The sequence below is a fragment of the Suillus fuscotomentosus genome (genome assembly GCF_016647785.1).
Source record: "Suillus fuscotomentosus strain FC203 chromosome Unknown F5891scaffold_6, whole genome shotgun sequence".
Taxonomy (NCBI): Eukaryota; Fungi; Basidiomycota; class Agaricomycetes; order Boletales; family Suillaceae; genus Suillus; species Suillus fuscotomentosus.
In genome coordinates, this window is record NW_024539518.1 from 616,243 (window position 1) to 636,612 (window position 20,370).

General features: G+C 47.1%; 7 protein-coding genes across 7 annotated transcripts; 4 read left to right on the plus strand and 3 right to left on the minus strand.

The window, feature by feature from the left end:
• Positions 1 to 1,983: 1,983 nt before the first annotated feature.
• On the minus strand, positions 1,984 to 8,327 carry F5891DRAFT_1182847 (uncharacterized protein; the record flags this gene model as incomplete). Its single annotated transcript, XM_041366223.1, has 17 exons — positions 1,984 to 2,113; positions 2,159 to 2,304; positions 2,358 to 2,486; positions 2,547 to 2,679; positions 2,737 to 2,930; positions 2,993 to 3,101; positions 3,154 to 3,297; positions 4,005 to 4,271; positions 4,321 to 4,970; positions 5,027 to 5,284; positions 5,345 to 5,755; positions 5,812 to 5,911; positions 5,969 to 6,141; positions 6,206 to 6,455; positions 6,524 to 6,753; positions 6,812 to 7,903; positions 7,959 to 8,327. 17 exons carry the CDS (start codon positions 8,325 to 8,327, stop codon positions 1,984 to 1,986), a joined length of 4,785 nt encoding a protein of 1,594 aa, XP_041231358.1.
• Positions 8,328 to 8,770: 443 nt separating this feature from the next.
• On the plus strand, positions 8,771 to 9,754 carry F5891DRAFT_975942 (uncharacterized protein; the record flags this gene model as incomplete). The annotated part of the gene is made up of 6 exons (XM_041376573.1): positions 8,771 to 8,922; positions 8,988 to 9,040; positions 9,089 to 9,199; positions 9,268 to 9,327; positions 9,395 to 9,442; positions 9,501 to 9,754. The coding sequence occupies 6 exons, from the start codon at positions 8,771 to 8,773 to the stop codon at positions 9,752 to 9,754; spliced, it is 678 nt and encodes a 225-aa protein (XP_041231359.1).
• Positions 9,755 to 10,094: 340 nt separating this feature from the next.
• Positions 10,095 to 10,697, minus strand: F5891DRAFT_1182848 (uncharacterized protein; the record flags this gene model as incomplete). Its single annotated transcript, XM_041366224.1, has 2 exons — positions 10,095 to 10,430; positions 10,482 to 10,697. 2 exons carry the CDS (start codon positions 10,695 to 10,697, stop codon positions 10,095 to 10,097), a joined length of 552 nt encoding a protein of 183 aa, XP_041231360.1.
• Positions 10,698 to 11,490: 793 nt separating this feature from the next.
• On the plus strand, positions 11,491 to 14,694 carry F5891DRAFT_975944 (uncharacterized protein; the record flags this gene model as incomplete). The annotated part of the gene is made up of 14 exons (XM_041376574.1): positions 11,491 to 11,522; positions 11,615 to 11,643; positions 11,861 to 11,886; positions 11,944 to 12,048; positions 12,099 to 12,212; positions 12,260 to 12,800; positions 12,855 to 12,922; positions 12,975 to 13,145; positions 13,240 to 13,392; positions 13,442 to 13,678; positions 14,057 to 14,138; positions 14,297 to 14,369; positions 14,479 to 14,563; positions 14,614 to 14,694. 14 exons carry the CDS (start codon positions 11,491 to 11,493, stop codon positions 14,692 to 14,694), a joined length of 1,797 nt encoding a protein of 598 aa, XP_041231361.1.
• Positions 14,695 to 15,263: 569 nt separating this feature from the next.
• F5891DRAFT_626436 (S-adenosyl-L-methionine-dependent methyltransferase) lies at positions 15,264 to 16,891 on the plus strand. Its single transcript, XM_041372528.1, has 5 exons — positions 15,264 to 15,855; positions 15,912 to 15,992; positions 16,047 to 16,260; positions 16,322 to 16,422; positions 16,472 to 16,891. Exons 1-5 carry the CDS (start codon positions 15,707 to 15,709, stop codon positions 16,830 to 16,832), a joined length of 906 nt encoding a protein of 301 aa, XP_041231362.1. The 5' UTR covers positions 15,264 to 15,706; the 3' UTR covers positions 16,833 to 16,891.
• Positions 16,892 to 16,950: 59 nt separating this feature from the next.
• Positions 16,951 to 18,745, minus strand: F5891DRAFT_1182851 (FAD/NAD(P)-binding domain-containing protein; the record flags this gene model as incomplete). The annotated part of the gene is made up of 9 exons (XM_041366225.1): positions 16,951 to 17,235; positions 17,293 to 17,433; positions 17,481 to 17,699; positions 17,752 to 17,769; positions 17,830 to 18,218; positions 18,275 to 18,343; positions 18,396 to 18,471; positions 18,525 to 18,660; positions 18,714 to 18,745. The coding sequence occupies 9 exons, from the start codon at positions 18,743 to 18,745 to the stop codon at positions 16,951 to 16,953; spliced, it is 1,365 nt and encodes a 454-aa protein (XP_041231363.1).
• A 498-nt stretch (positions 18,746 to 19,243) lies between these two features.
• F5891DRAFT_1102034 (uncharacterized protein) lies at positions 19,244 to 20,297 on the plus strand (the record flags this gene model as incomplete). Its single annotated transcript, XM_041363596.1, has 3 exons — positions 19,244 to 19,845; positions 19,902 to 20,025; positions 20,077 to 20,297. Coding segments are annotated over exons 1-3 (930 nt in total), but the record flags the coding sequence as incomplete, so codon positions are not given.
• Between the last annotated feature and the right edge of the window lie 73 nt (positions 20,298 to 20,370).

The window sequence follows — 20,370 nt, forward strand, 5'->3', positions numbered from 1 at the left end:
TCCGAGTCTATTTCAAGATCCTGCTGCTGCCACCTGATACGCGTGTGCCGCCTTTCATGTCATGCCAGTTGCCTCGGAACATCCTGTTTGTTCGTCATACAATAAAACTTCTTGATGAGGCGATGTGCGGCTTCTCCCTGCATTCAAAATCAGCTATGATTTACAGATATACACACTTGAAAATTGCGCTGACTAGTTGGGTACTGTATGAATCAGTGGTGCCAAAAGCTTGTATTGATCGCACATAGTCACCGAGAGCATGTAACTTGTATGTAAACAGGTTGAACGACTTCGGTCAAGGTCCTGTTTGGTCAGCTGTGTTTGGTCTGGACTGAGATTCAAACCCATTATGTTGTCTTCTGTGACGTGCAGACACCTCACTCGGAAGCTCCATAGTACGAAAGGCTGAACAGGTAAACTTGCTGAACCTTTGAAGCTGAGTTCCCAGTCTTCGAAGCGACTGATCAAGTAATTTCAAGGTGTCATCAGAATGAAGGCGCATCTTTGCGAGTGCGTGCCATTCTGCCATGCTAAACAGGAGGACCCTTATGACATTGTTGTGCTCTTCTGGGAAAAGCCCCTCAAAAGCTGGTATCGCACACTGGAATGAATAAGTCGGTCAGAATATGTTGTGCATGAGATACCAATAGACTTACCTGCAGCATATCTTCAAAATGTCGAGCTGCTCGCTGTTTCATAGATGAAACTTTCTTGGGAAACCGTCGAATGGAACCTTTCCCAAAGGAAGGTATTAACCGAAACCTTGTGTGCGAAGGCATCAAGATAATAATTGATAAGAGTCAAAAAAACACCATACCTGTCATTGAGGATGATGATCTTCCGTGGGTCGACTGCATAGAGTAGCCGCATCAGATGTGTCATTACTGCTTTCAATATTCCGAGTTCAAATTCATGCAGCAAATCGACCACAAGGGCGGGGAAAAGGTTAAAACCAAATGGTGAGAGGCGGTCTACAAAGCTATTCTGGAGAAATGTCAGTTCCGCATCATGAGAGCAAGCATCACACTTACAACAGTAGGCACCAATGAAAGATCTTTCAGGATACTCTCGACTAAGGCTCCCTTGATGGGAGCACCGCGCATGTATATCATCAGACATCCAACCACGAAATTATATTGGTATACAAAAAATTATAATAAGCAAAATCGCTATAATAAGTACAATAATGATAAGTCACATTGTGAAGCCTTACATGGTAGGATAGACAAGGTAGGACTCGCCATCTATGTAAGGATGAGGCATTAATAGATTGAATTGCCAACATATACCTAGCCTTGTAATTGTGACCATTTATTAGCCATAGTCCCTTAAATTATAATGGATGCTTGCCCTGACAGAACTCACAAATATCACCATAATGGCAGGGATTATGCAGGAGTATCTGCATGGCAAGAAAGTTAAGTGTTACAATCATGATGCTCCGTCAACTTTTAGTATCTTCGATTATAATGGATGCTTGCCCTGACAGAGCTCACAAGCATCACCATGATGGCAGGGATTGCACGGGAGTGCTATCTGCATGACAAGTGTCACAATCATGATGCTCTATCAACTTTTAGTGTCTAAGTATATAATGGATGCCTGCTTTTATGAAAGGCACAAATGAATATCAGAAAGACACCTCTCATAAAGGTGTGTCCAATGGGTATCATTCTTACAAGTATCGGCTACAAACGAACTTGTTGGACTTGTGACCAGTAAAGTAATAGCTGGGTACTATTGGAGCAAGAATATCACAATGATGTATGCTAGAAAGGCAGACCGTGTAGTCAATCATTGTAACATGACCAGCTTGATTGTCACCGTAGGTAAAACATACAAAAATGAGCTGATATTATCACTGAGTTTTAGTCCGAAGGCTAGGTATAATCTTGGCGTCGCAAGATACTCACACACAAGGTTTGGATCATTGAATATAAATTCTTTGGTGAGTATAATCGACTAACTTGTGCTAACTGTATACTACGCATTGCCACTACCACCATCAGTGACCGAAGCCTCTTTTATTTGCGCTCGCTTCTCCCGAATCCTCGCCAGTGCACTATTCTTGACCAGAGGACGTTGAGCGGTCGAGTATGAAGGGAAGATTTGCCTATAACACATGAGGATAAGCAAAGCGGAAAAAGGTATCCATCACCTGTTCCACCATACAGCAAGATCATCTACCTCTTGTTTTTCATCCGGGTCTTCGAAAATATCCAAGATGGAGTTGTAAAACCTTTCGGAGTCTGTGACTGTGTCGGTACGCGAGAAAACAGGTGATGATGTGAGGGAGAATCGGACCTGGAAAGAAAGTTCACTGAGTAGAAATGTACAGAGTTGAAGTGTAGACACACCTGAGTTGCAATGTATGCGATGGAGGGCAGAGTAATTCGGGTCATCCCATGAATACGAGCATTGCCTGAGCGAGTTGCCTTTGGCTCTCTGTCTACAGAGCTGGGGGATGTGAATACATGTTTATATGCCTGTAGGTAGAGCTCAGCGCAGAGAATTTCGGACTCAGTGATACAGAGCTTATATCTTACGCAGACCAACAAAGCGCTTCGAAACAGGCCATTCCACGGATCCTCGGAATCATAATGGTAGTCAGCATACAAGAACAGCGGCCACTGGTCTCCCGTTACGATAATCTCGCCACTTTGTAGCTTAGCTTTTGTCCTGCGTGCCATCAGTATGGATGCCAAGTAAACAGACAAGTAGTAAGATACCACCTACTCTGAGTGAGACCAGTCCAGGCCAGCAGGACAGAGTAACGCACCCGTCCGTTCATGATGAAAACCGCGGTCAATTTTCATGTTTCGAGCGAGAGGAGGAACCAGATTCTGTCCCTTGGGGGTAATCCAATCAAGCACACTGCCTTTGAGGCTTTTGGTGTCATCACCCCTTGCTCCAGAGGCGCCCTTGGTGAGCTGATGGGGATGTGAGATACAGAGTTAACTTTGAAGACATAGGAAAACGAAATAGTACTTACCAGCTCTGCAATGACATCAACCTCATCATCTCCGCCTTGCATCAAGCGCTCTTCCAGGCCTGCCACAGACTTGAGGAGCTCTTGAAAAATACGATGCTCGCGCCGTTCCCTGTACATGTGATTAAATATGTAACACGTAACTCTATAAAAAAGTGATATACTCAGCGGTAAAGTTTTCTTCTGGAGTCTCGGCCAATTCTCCCATTCGTAAAATTCCATTTGTGAGGAGGGCTTGGAAGTTGCAAAGAGCGTGTACTGTTCGTCCGAAATGACGACCATAGTGTACCAATGGATCAGCTGCACTCCTGTATAATGATTGCAATGGTCAGCGGCAATGGCTATCCGAAGTCACTCACGGCCTTTTCCTAGGACCGAGTTGAAGGGCATCAACAGGTTGTTTGCGACGTTGGCCGCAGGACTGTTGATCTTCGGTCATAACAGGTGCAATGGTTGGAGGCAGGACAAGAAATACTGACAGTTCCCATTCGGAGGGCAGTCGATTTTAAACGCGAGTCCGCTATGGTCACGTTCGGTGCAATTTGAGTGACTTGAACCTCTGTTTTGGGAATTCAAGTATGGCGAACTCGTTAGTAAGCCGTATTAGACTGTCAGACGGTGAATTGTGACACGGTGGTGAATGTGATGCGGTGGTGAATGTGACGCAGTGGTGAATGTGACGTGACTTACGAACGTTCCAACTTGAATTGATAGTAGCCGTGGCGGTTGAACCTGCCCGACCTCAGGCTTATTGGACCCGGGAAGGATTTAGAAATGGCTATAAGGACAATCCGAGTCCCTGAGATCGCTAACTCGGACCAACGCCTTGCACTGCGATATGGCCACTGCTTGAGTACTTACTGGAGCGTCTGCAGGGTTGAAGTTACCGTGACTTCAAAGGCACACCCACACCAGAATGGAGAATGCAGCCAACCGCCAAAACATGAAGTAGTGTACCAGAGACATGCATTTGTGCCAACTGACCTACTAGTTTTCGTAGTCAAGGGTATCATACTGGTCCGAATCACTATCAGTGTCACGCTCTTCCGAGTTGGAGTCATCTGAAGCAGACCCCCAGTCCGAGTCAGAAGCTTCACCACCTGGGTCCGAGTTAGAGGCAGTGCAACCGTCTTGGCCACTGCTCAACGCATCTTCTTCAAAGTCCTCAAAACACTCTACAGCAACCGCATTATCTTCTTCTTGACCGCCGGCACCATGAGCATAGGTATGCCCAACTCCCAGCCCCCATTGATACCGCATGAATGAGTCCCGGTCTACAAAACTAGGTCATAAAGTCAGCGCAACTCCATCAGTAGTCACAATTGATGCACCGATTTATATAGTAGAATTTCCAGTCCAACTTATCCTGAGCACAGTGGGAGATACCCCTACCATCCAAGTGCTGCAAGCCTTGCTCGAAGTGTGGAATGACATGGCAGCACCTAAGAACGTCATCAGGGTCCACAAACCCAAATGAGTCTTGCTCTGCCATAGGCGGGAAGCAAACACGATCTAAAGGTGCTTGCCGGTCGGCCTGGGAGTGTTTGCCAAGGTATTGATACCAGCGCACCCACAGAAAGTCAATTCGATGTGAGTGATAGTTAACCATCCCAGGGCCAATATAAGTGGCATTGACATGATATATGCCGAGTACACGAGCATAGATATAAGGATGACTTTCACCGGTAGTTGAGCCCTCGCTAGCTTGGTCGAGGAGCATGACGTTACAATGAGATGTCGATGGATTGATGACATCCTGCGCTCGGCGAACGTCATATGTAGTGTAGTTGAGGCGCATCAAGTTGTGCCTATACATGCGATCGGCCTTGATAAAAACACGTCCCTCCCAGTCCGAGCACACTGGGGTAGCTCCTGGGATTGCAGCTGGAGTGGGACCGTCAGTATACAAAAGGCTACCCTCTCTGGTGATCGAGTCCTGGATCTTAGTAAGGAGAAAATGCTGAAGCTTAGGTACAAAACCCTATCACGGTTGCTCGGAATCAGCACCGGGCTGTATAAGAGGTATGTGGTACTTACTTTGATAGCGGGGTCCCCCGCGTGCCTTTGAAGGAACAGAGGAATGTTCTCAGGATAGTTTTGAGATTTCCCGACGTGGAAATGAGCCTCAGGCGATGTAGCAACTTCTTCCTCCATCACCGTACCCTGTGGCGACTGCTTGTCACAGATGCTGAGTATGCGAGCCTCGCGCCGTTCAATCCTGGCTATCTGCTTCACAAACTCTTTTCGGTCCGTTCGACGGTACCTTGCTTTGGAGGTGCGGTGTTCTAGCTCTCCCTATATTTTGAAATAAATTATCTACATGGCAGAGGATACCATCAAAATGCCTTCACTCACCGGTTCAGTGCTATATGAGTCGGTTGTACCAAAGTTGCGTATGGAGGTAGAATAGTCACCCAGGGCGTGTAGCTTGTAGGTTTGTAGATTGAACGTCTTTTGTCTTCGAGCGGTATGAGGCTTTGACCCCGTTGCCTCTCCGTTTCCAGCCAGGCTCCTTAACTGCTGGCGTTGTCGACGTTCTGCTTCCCGCTTTAGTTCGCGAGTATCGAAAGCTGCGCAGGTATGTTTCTGGAAATGGCGAAGTTGCTTTCCCAGCGTAACCGTTTCAGCATCCAGGAGATTGAGCGTCTCCTCTGTATGCATGCGCAGCTTTGCCAAGGCATGCCAGCTTGCACAAGTAGTGAGCAGAACTAAGATACTGGTGTTGTGTGGCTCTGGGAGAAGGCCATCAAAGGCCAGGATAGCGCACTGATTATATACTTATGTATAAGTTGAGTGCGGTTAAAAAGAACGTGAAGCCTTACCTGAAGAATATCTTCGAAGTCGCGAGCAGCCATCTTCTTCATTTCAGATGTATTTGAAGCAAACTTTCGAATGGTATCGCGGCCGAAGGTGGGGATGAGTCTGTAACTTAAGGGCTCCATTAGTCAGAGCAGGTCAGCCTTCTTGGACAAAACTAACCGACGATCAAGCTCGTGTACCAATCTATCGCCCTTGAGAGCAGCTCCGAGAATGCGTATCAGGTGGGTAAACAGGGCTTTCCAGACCCCAAGCTCAAACTCATGCAGGAGATCTACAACCAGCATAGCAAACAGATTAAAGCCGAGGCACCCGAGCCTCTCCGAAAATGCATTCTGAAAGGTAGTTGTTATCGACCGTCATACACGAAAGAGTTTAATAGCGATAAGTTCAACGTACAGAGGTTGGCACCAATGAGTGCTCTTTCAGTAGGTTTTCAACACAATTGCTGCGGATGCCATAGCCACTATCGTAGATGAGTGAACGCGAGGTGGAGACTTCACTTCGCCGGATATCATCGTCTATGCGTAAGAGGGTTTGGCGTTGTTTCATGTCCAGCCGCATGCCCAAATTTTGAACGCGGGATTTCGGGATGAGGCATCGAGGGCAAGGGCACCCGCCCAGAGTCCGTATCGTAGCTATTAACGCTCTGATAACGAGATGTGTAGTAAATTTAGTTGATTGGCCCTCTAGGTACCGTAACGGAGCTTGACTCACTTTTCTGGATAGTCGGCAGAATAAGTAAAGATCTGAGGGTAAAAACGACGCTCAACCCCATCACAACAGCGTATGACAATTCCATGCTTGCACGCTTCCACAAACTCGTCGTCTAGCAGGACCTTCCATTGTGCATGATAAAGTTCGCGATGGCAATGTGCCATAAAGTCAGCACTGGGACCTTTTCCACCGAAGTGCTTAACGGCAAAATCCTTGAAACTATCTGGAAGCTTGACCGCAAGTATGTGTGAGTATGAAGAAAGCACTAGAAAGCACGTAGGTACCTACATGGTTGAAATAGGCCACATGACTACATAGACGGCAAGAAGGCTTACACCTTCGGTACTTAGACTCATTCCCAAAGAACATATAGCACGGCCAAAGTTTGGAATTGCCGAATGAGGCTAGATGGGTCGAGTCCGACCAAAACATGAGAGCAAGAACCACTCGCTCTCGATCACACCCAAGCTCAGGTGGGGACTCTTGGAGTTCACGGTGTGCCTGAATAAAGGCATCAGAGGTATACAGTTCTCCATGGATGCGGGTGGGTCTCTCAGATTTTCCGCGATCCCAGAGCAATTCGTAGGGCTGATAATGGAACAGGTCGTCGTGCCTTTCGTTAGCAAGCTTTTCCTGGATGACAGATAAGAGTGATCGATGATGTAATTCTGCTGTAAGGTAGTCGTGAACGCCTGGATTATCCGAACGATTATGAATGGGTATCTTGATGTTGATCGCGGTCTTCTTCCACCCCGCACCTTCCAAAGGCACCCATCCCTCTGCCTCTTCTTTACTAGATCCAAGTTGATCATTGATCGAGTTCCAGCGCGTGGCACGTACATCTTCCTGTCGAAATTCAGTATCGCCGATGATCCGCAATAGTTCCCTGAAGCTTTTTTGTGATTTCTGCAGGCCTCCGTTCCAAAACCAGTCGCCGAGGAGAAATGACGATTTGTTGGGATATGGGTAGAAGGCATCTGGGCCGTTGCTACAGTCACCCCGCGTTGCAGGAGCAGGGATACTGAGATCCTGACTTTCATGGTTTGAATGGGTCAGAGTGAGGTGTTCCAGAGTTGTGACCGCTTCTGGGTCGTGGGTCGGCAGACAGGCACCGTAATACTGACGTGAAAGTCCGAATAAGTTTGGAAGTGTGCGAAAGAAAGAAAGTGACCGTGACAGCAGTGTGTTTGCAGCCAAAGCAAGAGGGGGATCTGCAGCTGGCGATGGGGCTGGCTCAGCTGTAGGCGGTGGTGGTGGCTGAGGAAGAACGTCTCGAAACCATGCAGGAAGACGACGATTGAGGCGTCTTGGACGACGCTCGGCAAGTGACAGCGTGTCATCGACTGCATGATGCAAAGATTCTGAAAGACTGGACCCATCCTAAAGAAGTGATTGAGCATCAACAGCACGAATCATTATTGATATCGAGATTCACCTTGCATTCCTCGAAAGTTGCATGCCCAGAACTGAATTCTGATGTGACGAAAGAACGCTCCAACTGTGGGGGCTCCTGGCCTTCTCCTGCTGGAGATACTATGCCAATGCTAGTTGCTGCATCTGGGACCCGTGTTGCAGGAGCAACAGACCCAAGGTGTTCACCACGTCCAACTTCTCTACATGGCCTTTTTCGTGTCGTCCATACATCCTTGGCCTTTGCTAGCGCATTTGAAAGGTATTTCTTCCGCTTTTTACAAGTTCTCTGGTGGTTTGCATATGCGTTTAGTTGAGCAAAGCTTCTTCCACAGGTACAAATACTAGTTGAATATTGCGCCAGACCAGCGGCAGTTGGAAATGATTCATCCATGGTCGTGACCGGCGGTAAAGCAGGGAGCGATTAGGTCGTGACTGAACCTGGCATGAAGACACTATTGAAACCGGCGGTCACGGTAAAACTAAGTAGTAGTAGTACTGCAGTCAAATCTGCCGTCACTTCGGCACCTAGTTAGTGTACATGAGTTCACCGACTCGGACCGTGACGCCGCTTACTGGCAGAAAAGCTTCAAGTTACTGACATAAATGGTATGGCCTCTTCCGTACTCTCTGAAAGTTTCAATTAGGAAACTGACAAGAACTACTACTAATCAGCGCACATGAAAGGCGCAGAATTACGTAGTTTAGTAAAAGCTGGCGCAAGCGGGCGCACTGTGACTCACTCAGAAATCGCAGTATAAAGTCTGAGAACTGCTGGCAGGTCAATTGCACCCCTTGAAGTTGAACCCTTTCAAGTTAGCATACCCGGGTACTCGGATGCCTCCTGATTGCACAAGTCGGGTCAGAGCTGCAGTCAATGGACTTCATCGAGAACGTCAACGAGCCAAGCTTGCAGCCCAAGTCAGCAACAGGACAAATGCTGTGCTTGAGCTAGATGAGACCGGAGAAACCCTGTGCATATGGTATTGGTGAGTGCTAAAGGCTGACGCAAACATTAGTATCTCGCTGTCTTACCTACGTTTCTGCGATCCAGGCCAGTTCAAGATGATGGAGGGCGTGTCGTGCCTTCTGAACTTGTAGCGCACCGTAATTCTCATCAATTCCGAGGACCACACTGTCTATGTGCATTCGTAGATAACTGCTATCCTCCCGGCCACTGTGAAGCGGCAATAGTTATGTTAACAAGGGGACAAAATGCAGGAGAGTACCTAGCCTGCTGCGCATTGAGCAAATGCGGTTATGTTGGTAAGTCTGCATAGCTACAATTTGTTGATCAATCTGAAGGACCAATGCGACTGCAACTCTACGTGCAGTTTTCATGGATCAGATGCACATTTCACCTGGGTTACCCATCAGACGCTATCCAAAACGAAGTGAGCTATTTCTGTCATGGTGGCAGCGGTCAGTCACGTCATCAATCTAACATGCCTTGTAACACAGGCTCTGATCAACCCAGACGGAGAGAAGTCGCCTTTCTCGATGGGAATGGTAAGCGCACCGGAAAGAGACTTTCTCGGATAACTGATTGATACCTATTTGTTTACAGACATCAAACTAGTAGACGTCATGCAAAGGCGCCAGCTTCGACAAGATGAAACTCACAAAACCTTCGACAGGCTTCTAAGACTGGATTCCTTTTCTCGGCCCGGCCTCACAGAAGAGGAATTCCGCCATTTTCTTACACGGTGTTACGGTTGTGAACTCATCATGACTAGGCGGATATTTGAACGGCACACTTGTTTAGGAAAGGTCGAGATGGGAGAGGTCGAGATCATTGATCTAACTACAGAAGATGATTAGCAACTAGACCACGACGTTAGTGTGTCTATGATCTTGTACATCAATTATCCACCTTCAATATCCGCACGATTGGCTTAAGTTATTCTGAGTCGAAGACAAACCTTGGTCAAGAACTACATAAAAATTCGACCATTGTACCTCGCCCTCTGCACAAGTGCTAGGAGTCCAGTCACTGCAAATGATATATGTCAAAAACTGAGTACTTCAAGAAGGGAACAAAGGAGCAATCCATACGACACATGTATGTAGTATGTACATATATTCAGTACCTGGTAATATATATGTATATATATAAGCGCTTGGTAGTATGTACAGTGATGGGAGCACTAACGAAAAGATCTCAAGAGGATGGCTCTAGGTCTGACTCTGGGTCTGACTCATGCAACACACTCGAGGCGTCACTATCTCCCTCATAAGTGTTGCCCGCGGGTGTCAAGCCAGACGAACGAAGCACACCGCGAGCAATACCAAGGCTGATGTTAGCTTTGTGAAGCCTCTGAGCAGTACGCTTATCCATACTACTATAGAGCTCTTGTTCGATCATCACACGGCGTAGGCGACTTCGGATAAGTCGAGACTCTGCCCGACGCTCTGATTGTCTCGCACTGATAAGGCGAATAGTGATATCGCTATCATAGCGTGTCTCCCAGAATGGGGGAAGACACAAGGTGTCCATCTATCAATCTTCATTACTTATCGCACAACGATATGCAGAATTATCGCTCACGGGTGGCAGCTCTTGCAAAACCGCTTCATGGGATGTGGGTGGAGAAGGGTATGCCTCTTGAGGCTGTTGTGAGACATTGTTACGCCAGGCCAAAAAGTTGGTCTTTTCATGGCCGAGTACCAGGTTCGAGGCTGACAAATTAGCGCATGAGGCGCCTGGATACTCATGTCTCATGGGGGAGAGAGGTATAGGAGAAGGATTGATTGTGGAGGTCATTGTCGATGAAAGCCGTTCGGTGAGTTTTGTCTCCTCTTATCCTTCAAGTTCAAAGTACTTGGGAAGTTGACGGATCTTTCCACCAGATGACACGCACTACTTCAAACTATCACGCTGCCATATTAGGTAGTGGGACTTCGTGCACCCCTGGGGGTACTGGTTTTGTTTTCCTTTTTTCAAAAAAAAGGAAATTACTGAAAGTCGCAAACGCGATTACATCTTGAACAGCGATCAGGAGCCGCCGACTCAGTTGTTATTTGAGCACGAACCAATCCTTACTAATACTAGTGGAGAAGCGACTCAATTTGAGTCAGTCTCGCGGCCACTGAACCGAATTTGTCTGAACTGAAAATTTTCGCTTTGGTACCGACCTTCTAATACATCATGATAACACCCCGAACCTTCAAATTGCTGAAGCCGTTTCCCAGGAACTGATCAACGCGTTACTGTTGTCTGCGGGTGTTGTCTAGCAGCGGGACCAAATATGAGTAACGGGTTTATCCCTACGATAACCTCACATTGATGCGATTTTTGAAACCAAATGAACGACAAGTAAAGAACGAGGTGCACGGTGTCCTGCAGTGACCGGTAGGTGATATGGACCACATGATTCCCTCATGTTACACAGGACTTGTGCTTCTGCAAAGATAAGTATGCGGACTTCACGAACATGATCTCGCCAAATTAAATGCGTCCGCGAACATGAATGCGCTACCTGCCAGTAAATTAAATAAGTCCGCGAACATGAATCGACAGAAACCGGGCAGCTGCAGCGTTGAATTAGTCAGTGAACATGTACTCCAAAACGGGAGTCGTCACTCAGTTGTAAGTGCTTACTTAATGCAATTCAATAGTAATAGGTAACGCTCTAACTCCTAAGTTCTAGAATCTAACTCGCAGTGTTTACATCATAGTAGAACAGACCTAAGATCTCAGGCTCATCGAGGTAAGACGGTCTTGATGATAAGCCATCGATAAACTGAAATGAGAAATATAGGCGAAAATTTCTTAATAATGCGATGTGTTAAAAATGGCCAACCCCCACTCGCTCATCCGAGTCGTCTGTCCTTAGTTGACTCAGAATTTACCCCACAGCTATCCTTCGAGAATGTCATTTCGTGTTGGATATATATACAATCCTGCAACGACTACACACGGTCCAGTCATACTTGACTGGGTTAGTTGCTTCGTGAGTTTTCAGTTTTTGACATGTTTCGAGCCTGTCTTTGATCATATTTTATTCTAGCAATTTACTGTCGACTCTGGCACGTTCCTAAAAGTCGCCTACGTATTGCCCGTATCATATGCGCAGACGTTGGGCTCAGAGGCCATTTACGAATCTGTTTACATGGTAAGTTACATCCGAACGATCTACAAGACCACTAAATTCTTCTGGTGCAGGAACTTCGTCAAGGTGAACAATCAGAGGGACTAACTCAATTTATTATCCCGACTGGCTGGATAAGGGTCTGCATGTATACTGATCGTGACCTCGTTACAAGGCCTGTATTACAGGTACGTACATCATCTAATGTGTAGCAGGCAAACTAACATCTTGACAGAAGGTTGCAGAGGCTGAGACAGAAGGATCCCTTTTCCGATCAGATGGTCCTTCGTTTGACGGCGCTTCGTTTGAAGACAGCGACTTCTTATCCGCATTCAACGATTGGATCGACACCTCCTCAGTTCCTGCCGTAGGTGGCACTACATCTCCAGTCTCTTCTGGGGTGGAGCTACTTTCCCAAGTTCCTGATGACGAAGGTGTCCCGTCGTCAAATGGTCCAGGTTCCATGTTCACCACATTCCTTCTGACACCACTTTTCAACGTCACTGCTAGCGGTCAAAGTTTGCCTGGAGCCTCAAGCTTGCAGCGTTATGTGTTATGCACCCCAGCCGATTTTAAGGCTGGGATCATTTATGATTGCGACTTCCTCGCGGCTCACTTTCCTTTTGCACATGTATGCATACAGGATGCCAAGGCTCTGGCTAAGAATTATCTCACCATTTGCGGCATGGACATGGATTCATTCGCCGCGTATTGCACTCAGGCTATCGAAGAAATGTTGACCGTGGCAAACAGTGCCGGTCAACCAGCGGAGTCAGGTAGGAAAGAATACTATTGATGTCTACCCGGATCGGCTTACCTTGTGCCGGCAGGTTTTCGATGCTGCATAACCCAAAAGACCAAAGATTTAAATCTATACAGTCGGGACGCAATCAAAATAGTGCGTCTTGAATCTAGCTGTATTCAAATGTTCTGATACAGACCTAATATAGGTATCCTCGGAGTACGACAGATTCAAGAAGGCCTTGAAGGACAACTCGCACCCTCTCGTCAACTGCAAGAAAAAACTTCGATTGGATGGTTTTGCCTTGAATACCAAGCGTCCCCATGAGATCATTCCCTACATCACTAGCATCACTGGCTTAACAGCTTGGAACGGCACCGTAACCTCATTAGAATTCACCAGATCTCTGGACGGGGTAGTGTTATTTTCTTGTCAGAATTGATGTCTAATATCGCTAATCTCGCACCCCACAGAATCTATATCGACGCAAGACAATTCTAATCTTACTGGCATATCGGATCTTGAAGGTGGTTCATCAGCACAAATCCAACCGGTCCCTGCTGGAACTATTCCCTCATCAGTATGAAAGCCTTCCGGAGCACTCTATCGCACTAGTGTGCGCCATGGTACGTAATGCCTCCGATTTTGTGTTTTGAGTCTCATCCTCTTATGTAGTACGTGATACGGTTCAGGCGGGTATTTCCTGGACACGAAATTCACAAAATATCTTCTCCCATTTTGGAAAGGGAGGCATGCCACCAGTTGGTTCTCCTCAGGAGGGCCCGTGAGGGCACCAGTGATGCAGCTGTTGCACTGAATCGGTGGATCAATACGCGTCATGGAGACGGTGGCTGGGAACAGGACCTGTTGAGTGAATTTTATCAAGTTTTTCAGCTGACTCACTGGTCCCGTGTGCGCAGGGTATCAGTACTGAGGTTGTCACATGAAAGCCGGGGAGCACGATTCTCCACCAGTGCACCTGCCGTGTGAAGGTTTTCAGTAGTCAGGACGCCATGAGTGACACATATGTACTAGTACTCAATTGTTACATGCAACTTGGACCTGTAGTCGCAAAATTTCAACGAATGATTGTGAAGAATTTTAAGTTAGTTCTGGACCAGTGTCGTCACAATCTCGACATTAACCTTTCTGAGTCGTACTACCGTCTCCGCAACTTGAAGCTGCGTTTCCAATCCAAAGTTGTGTAGTATCTTTAGCACTCTACAGTTCTTGATATCGTCGCACCTACTCGTTCAAGCTAACTAGTACTGGTATCTCAGATTATTTTAGAATTTCCTCGAGTGCACCAATTACTTTCCTAACCTTATCGTACGCCACATCACTTTGAATATTGTCCCGCGCTCGTTGAATGGTGTGCCAGGATAACCCTGATCTGCTAACCACTTATTGTTGTTGCAATAAATATGAGTCTCCTGGCTCGTTCTTCGTGCCCTGGAAAACACTACCAGATGGACAGAGATTAGGCAGGTTGTTCCTTGAGATAACTGACGTAGCTAACGTCGCGTGTAGGAATCCGTAATTTCGTTGTTGAAGTCACCGTCAAGGTGGCATCTGACGAGACCACCACGCGGAAAGAGAAGACGTACATCAACAAACTGAACCTCGCCCTCGTTTAAGCGAGTGATCCGCATATACCTGTCCACCCATCTGCGCGCTATCGCTCGGAGCAGCAGCGGAAACATGCTCAACAGCATGTCTTTGAGAAAGAACACCTACAGCGACGTCTTGAGTAACTTGAGACTTGTTGTCATCGAGCGAATGATGAAGCCAGAGGAGGTGCGGTTCAATTTTCCTTTCTTGTCTCTTCGGTATAACGATGGTTTCAGGTACTAATTGTCGAAAATGACGAGGGTGAAATCATTCGTGAATTCATGAAGGAATTGGGTATGATTGTCCTCTATAAGTAGATGCGAGAGTTGCTGGTCTATCTTACGCATCTGGATGCCTGACAATATATTATCAAAACTGACTTGAAATAACTGACTGGTAAATAATCGACCATCCTTGGTCAATTTGGCGCTGGTCTGACAACCACTCACAGTGTATATTTGGTCCAGTTATTGCTTGACTAGTTGGCAAAGACTTGATCATGTTCTGTCAACCTGACACTCGCATGACAACCAGTTTATAATTTATTATCAAGTCTGACTGCTATTTAACTGTTTGACATAGACTTGATCATCCTGTATCAGTCCGGCACTTCCCTGGCAATACATTATTGCATATTGACTAGGTGGCAAAGACTTGATCATGTTCTGTCAACCTGACACTCGCATGACAACCAGTGATAATTTATTATCAAGTCTGACTACTATTCAACTGGTTGACATGGACTTGATCATCCTCTATCAGTCTGGCACTTCCCTGGCAATACATTATCGTATATTATCTAGTCTGACCAACACTTCGCTGACTGACTAAGATTTATCAACTCCGCCTAGTCATACCACCGACTCCCCAACTTCCTGATGTCCCCAATCCAAGTGGTCAGGTAAGAAATTTGAAAGTCATCAACCTTGGTCCTGCAAATATTCTAGATAAGTAATGATATGAAAGAAAGCTCTTAGAAGGTATCAATATAATGTTCCAGTATTACATACGACAAAGCAGGAAACGATACCAAGGGCGCGCAAGCCGAATCGTTGCGAAACTCGAACGCATCGGAGGCCAGAAAATACGTAAACCTGGCGGACCGCTGAAGGCCCGTTTTGAAGCTTGATAGTCTCTACCGAGATCAGTTGAACTTTAAAATAGTGACCCATTGAATGGATGCTACTATCAGCCAGTCCCCACCAAACTATTACAGAAGGCTTCGGCAGTTTCGGCGATTTCATCGTTTTGGTGTCCCACACGCGGGTCTCCGAAGCCGTGACTGCATGCCATGCACATAAATAACGTCTCTGCGCTGGCTCTCCACCCATGATAACTAGCCTCGTATCTCTGCGAGTTCAGCAACTTGTCTTTGCTTCTTCTACGTCAAGTTTGAAGCTCACACGTACCATGACCACGAAGGTACATGTTATTGCAGAGACAGGATTCGGCACTGGGACGAATGAACTGTATGATCGGTGAGTTGACTTCGGTTCGCATGATCCACATGCACTAATTCATGAGCTGTGCATAGGGCTCGCCCTTCGTACCCAACTGAGTGTCTTTCGTACATTCACCAGGTATCCAAGAGCACGGCACCTTTGAATATTGTCGAGTGAGTCACACGCATTACTTTTGCTTCTTCAAGTTCTTGTCAATTGGCTTTCAGAATTGGAGCAGGGACAGGTATCTTCTCTCGTGCCTTGTTGGCTCACTCGGAGTGGGCTACGAGCATTGGTACGCTGAGAGCTGTCGAACCTAGCGACGGCATGTGTGACGTGTGGAGGAAGACTGTCGATGATAGTCGTAGTTCTATTGTCAAAGGGACATTTGATGACACTGGTGTGGAAGACGGGTGGGCAGACCTTATCATTATTGCACAGGTAAGTACTATTGTAAGGGCTGAATCAGGTAGGTGTAGGCGTTTACCCATCGGACATATAGGCATTCCATTGGTGCCCTGATTATGGGAAAGCGTCAGCTGAATTTGGCCGTATCTTGAAGAAGGGCGGTGCAGTCGTGTTTATCTGGAACCTTGAAGACAGGTTTGCTTATCTTATTTTCTTTGTATCAAATTGTCTGACAGCATTGAAGAGACGGTGCAGGTTGGGTTGCACAACTCCGTGACTGCATCGAGGCTCATGAGAAAGGGACGCCTCAATTCCGCCTCGGACTCTGGAGGAAGACGTTCTCTACACCTGAGTATACCTCCTTGTTCCATCCTCAGGAGGAGGCAGAATGGGCATACCATCTTATTGCTAGCGAACAAATTGTTACGGATCGCGCTCAGAGTAAGAGCTACATTGCCGTGCTCCCTCCAGACGAAAAGGCTAAGGTGCTGGAGAACGTCAAAGATATCCTCGAGCGGGGAGATGGTAGAGTTTGGATTAACAAGGAGGAGGGCACGTATCAATATCCATACAAGACTTACATAGTGGTATCTAGAAAGAAGTAGACCTAGAGGAAACAGTCGAGTAGTCGTAACTACGAGCTAGAATACATGTCATATACAGAATCATCTTACATTCTCAGCTCGTGACACGGGGCTGCCGTGGCAGCGTACATCAGATCTCTCAGTTGACATCGATCGAGCTGTCCTCCACAAGCCTGACAGCTTCTTCCAAAGCATCATCTAAGTCAGTCAGCCATGCCCACTCCCAATTTTTGGTGATCGCATCACCGAGCTCGTGCAAAGGGACGTCCTCTTGAAACGCGCATAGTTGCCCCCCACGCATCGAGCGCAGTGCCACTTCTGATGAGAATGGCCTTCTCAACTTGTCGTAGATGGCGAGGGCCCTAGGTACCGTTTCTAGGGTTGTGGATTTATGACCAAGAACAGTCATGAGCAAGTAAGCATCCTATCAAATCAAATCAGCACGTGTAAATTTCTCGGAGTGCAGTCGTGCATAACTGACCTCGATGCCCTGGCCAGCACCAGAGCCTTGGAACGGCGTCATTGCATGTGCGGCATCTCCCATGATCGCAACTCGCCTGAAATTAGTGGACGGTAAAGTTTTCACAGTGTGTACAGCCCAAAGCGTGCCCTTCTCCACACACTGGAAATCGTCAGTAATGAACAGTAACTCAGATACGAACGACAGACTTCGAGAAGGTGCTGTGCATCCTCTTCCAAGTCTTTGAAAGGCTCAACAAACTGCTGAGCAGTGAGTTCACTAACCCACTCATCGTTTGTCTTCCCTTTGAAAGACGGACGAGGGATTTCTGTGTCAGCTTTATACGCCAAGTCAACGACATCGCGTTCAAGCGTGAACCCCGCAAAATTGACATATTGTCCAAGAGAAATAGGGTATGCAAGAAAGTACTACAATGCATCAGCCTCAGCACAGTGCAAACCGTAGATAAGAGAGTCTCACAGCATCTTTTCCCATGTACTGTGAATGAAGGTGCCTCGTCAAATTAATGATATGAAATGCAACAAGAATCAAGCTTACCTGAGTAAACTCCCTTAAGGTACGGTGATCGGGACAACGCGCACGCAGCTTCTCTGCGGAAACGAGTGTTCTGTACGCAGCAACACCGCTCCAGATTGGGCTCATGCAAGAGAGCACAGATTGCTTTTCATCGGGATCCAGGCTCTCAGCCAATTCGCGCAACATGCAGGGCCGGACTGCGGATTTGATCCCGTCAGCACCAATTAAAACATCGCACGTAGCAGTTGATCCATCCACGAATGTTAGCGTAATTGGTGAATTTCTCGGACTGCCTTCCAAAGGCTGGGTGTATGATATCAGCCGCTTGGCGTTGTGCGTTGTGCAGGACGGTGGAAGAAATGAGAGTAGTACGCCATGGAAGTCGGCTCGATGGAAACGCATAAGTTTGCCTGTTCTACCAACAGTGTTCAGAGTGTGATGCATTTGAATGCAGAGGAAAGTTGACCTTTCGTCATCAGATCAAACAGTTCAATGCCGACAGCTTGATTGCTTTTACGGCTTTTAACAGCTGGGACTGAACTTCTCTCAGGGGATTAGGACATGTATCGTATACGATTTCTACTGACCATAATCTTCTGTGTATTCGTAACCGCAGCGTTGAAGCAGTTGCTGTTCGAAGTCGGGTCCAAATTTTCGTAAGACCTGGATGATCATTGTCTGGGGTTAGCATGCCATCGCCTTTCCAAGATCCGCACCCTGAATGCCCTGGGCCAGACACCAACACCAGCCCCAATCTCACAAAAGGTCTGCGCGGCTTCATACACATCGACGGCAATATCCTGGTAGCGGGATAAAGCAACAGCTAATGTCAGACCGCCTACCCCTCCTCCGCTAAATAGTATTGTGATGAATTGGACTGCGGCCACAAGCTGAAGACACCTTACCAGATAGCAATCCTGAATTTTGGGTTAGACATTCAACTTGTATCTGGAGAACCGTGGTTCGATAAGCTCCAACGGTTGATTATATCATTTATATGTGCTGTCGTTCCTGCGGCCAGGCCGCCGCTGAGTGGGCATTCAAACATCTCCGATATTTGTAATATAGCTGTCTTGAGTACTAGTGTGTCCGATTGAACGGTGTCGCGAGGGCCTGTACGTCATCAGCTAGTGGGGCCCAGGAGCCACCATCAGAGCGAAGCTTCACTTGCTAGTAAGTACTTAGTACACCTGCGTGAAAACAACATGAAAACCTACGAAAGCCTATCAAAGATGTGACAATAATGTCTTGAATATAGTGTTGATGTCGGTCGAATAAGCAGCCTGTTACATAAAAATTTTATGGCCAGACGTTTGCGTCGAAGTCATGCTGAAACATATAGCCAGAGATAACCCTGATTGAACCCTGCAGACTTCTTATTTAGGAAAACCATCAATTGTACACGTAAAGGATAAACTCATGTCCTGACTACTAGTCGACTTCTGAATCCCCATGCGCTCGTGGACCCGACCTGCTCTTCGGTTCCTTTCAACATCCTCTCTCAACCTGGAGGCTCTCGATGCCTGGATAGCATCCCCGAAATCACTTGCGCTCACTGATGCCTTTCATTCTAGCCACCTTTCAGATCTCTACATCACTCTACCCACTCGCGACGGCACGCGTGATCGCCCGTTTGCATCCCCTGTAGAAGGTACACCTCTCGGATATGGACACCACCTTGCCTTCTTCCACCCGCGTAATCCTGAGGCATTACTGCGCATAGATGGGACCGACGCTGACTTCTGTCCGCCTGAACCATTCACACGCCGGATGTGGGCGGGTGGTACCATGACATGGAACAAGGAAAGAGAATTGAAAGTAGGAGAGAAAGCCACTGCAGTGTCTACTGTAGCCAAGGTCGAGAAGAAAGGATTTGAGGTCGGGAAGCCGATGATATTCGTCAAACAGAGAATTGAAGTGACTGTGGAAGGACAAAGTGAACCTGGGATAGTGGAGGAACGAGCGCATGTCTACCAACCACTTGTAGCTAGTATAGGGAGCCGCGTACCCCGTCAAGGCCAGTCCTCGAAACAACCCGTGATTTATCTGGGTGCTGATGTGGACATATCTGATTAGTGAACGATCTGTCAAAGTCTGAGTTTTCGTTGTCGTACACTCCGACCCTGACGACGCTATTCCGTTTTTCTGCTCTCACATTCAACGGGCATCACATACACTTAGACAAGGATTATGCGCAGAAAGTCGAAGGATATCCAGGTGAGTTCGAGATTTACTTCCCAACGAATATCATCTAACTCCTGTCACTAGAAAGACTCGTTCATGGGCCCCTGACAGCCCTTATGCTTCTAGAGAGTCTCATTTACCACCGACCAAGGGCCAAACTGCGCACCTTTAGCTATCGCGCACACAATCCAATTTTTGTGAATTGTGCCGCAACGATACGTGGTGCTATTGTGGCAAAAGACAAAGCGGAATTGTGGTGCGAAAACGATGAAGGGGTTGTCGGCATGACTGGCGTTATTCAGTTCGACGAATAGATCTGCGACATCGTCGTGTCAAACCTCTGTTCGCAGCCTTCTCTGGCATATCGACAACGTCAAA

Excerpts from the sequence above, each read along its gene's own strand:
- F5891DRAFT_626436 (XM_041372528.1), top strand. The coding sequence starts at position 15,707 with ATGATAACTAGCCTCGTATCTCTGCGAGTTCAGCAACTTGTCTTTGCT. Across the intron at positions 15,993-16,046 it reads GCACCTTTGAATATTGTCGA|AATTGGAGCAGGGACAGGTA; the intron begins GTGAGTCACACG and ends ATTGGCTTTCAG. Across the intron at positions 16,261-16,321 it reads ACCTTATCATTATTGCACAG|GCATTCCATTGGTGCCCTGA; the intron begins GTAAGTACTATT and ends TCGGACATATAG.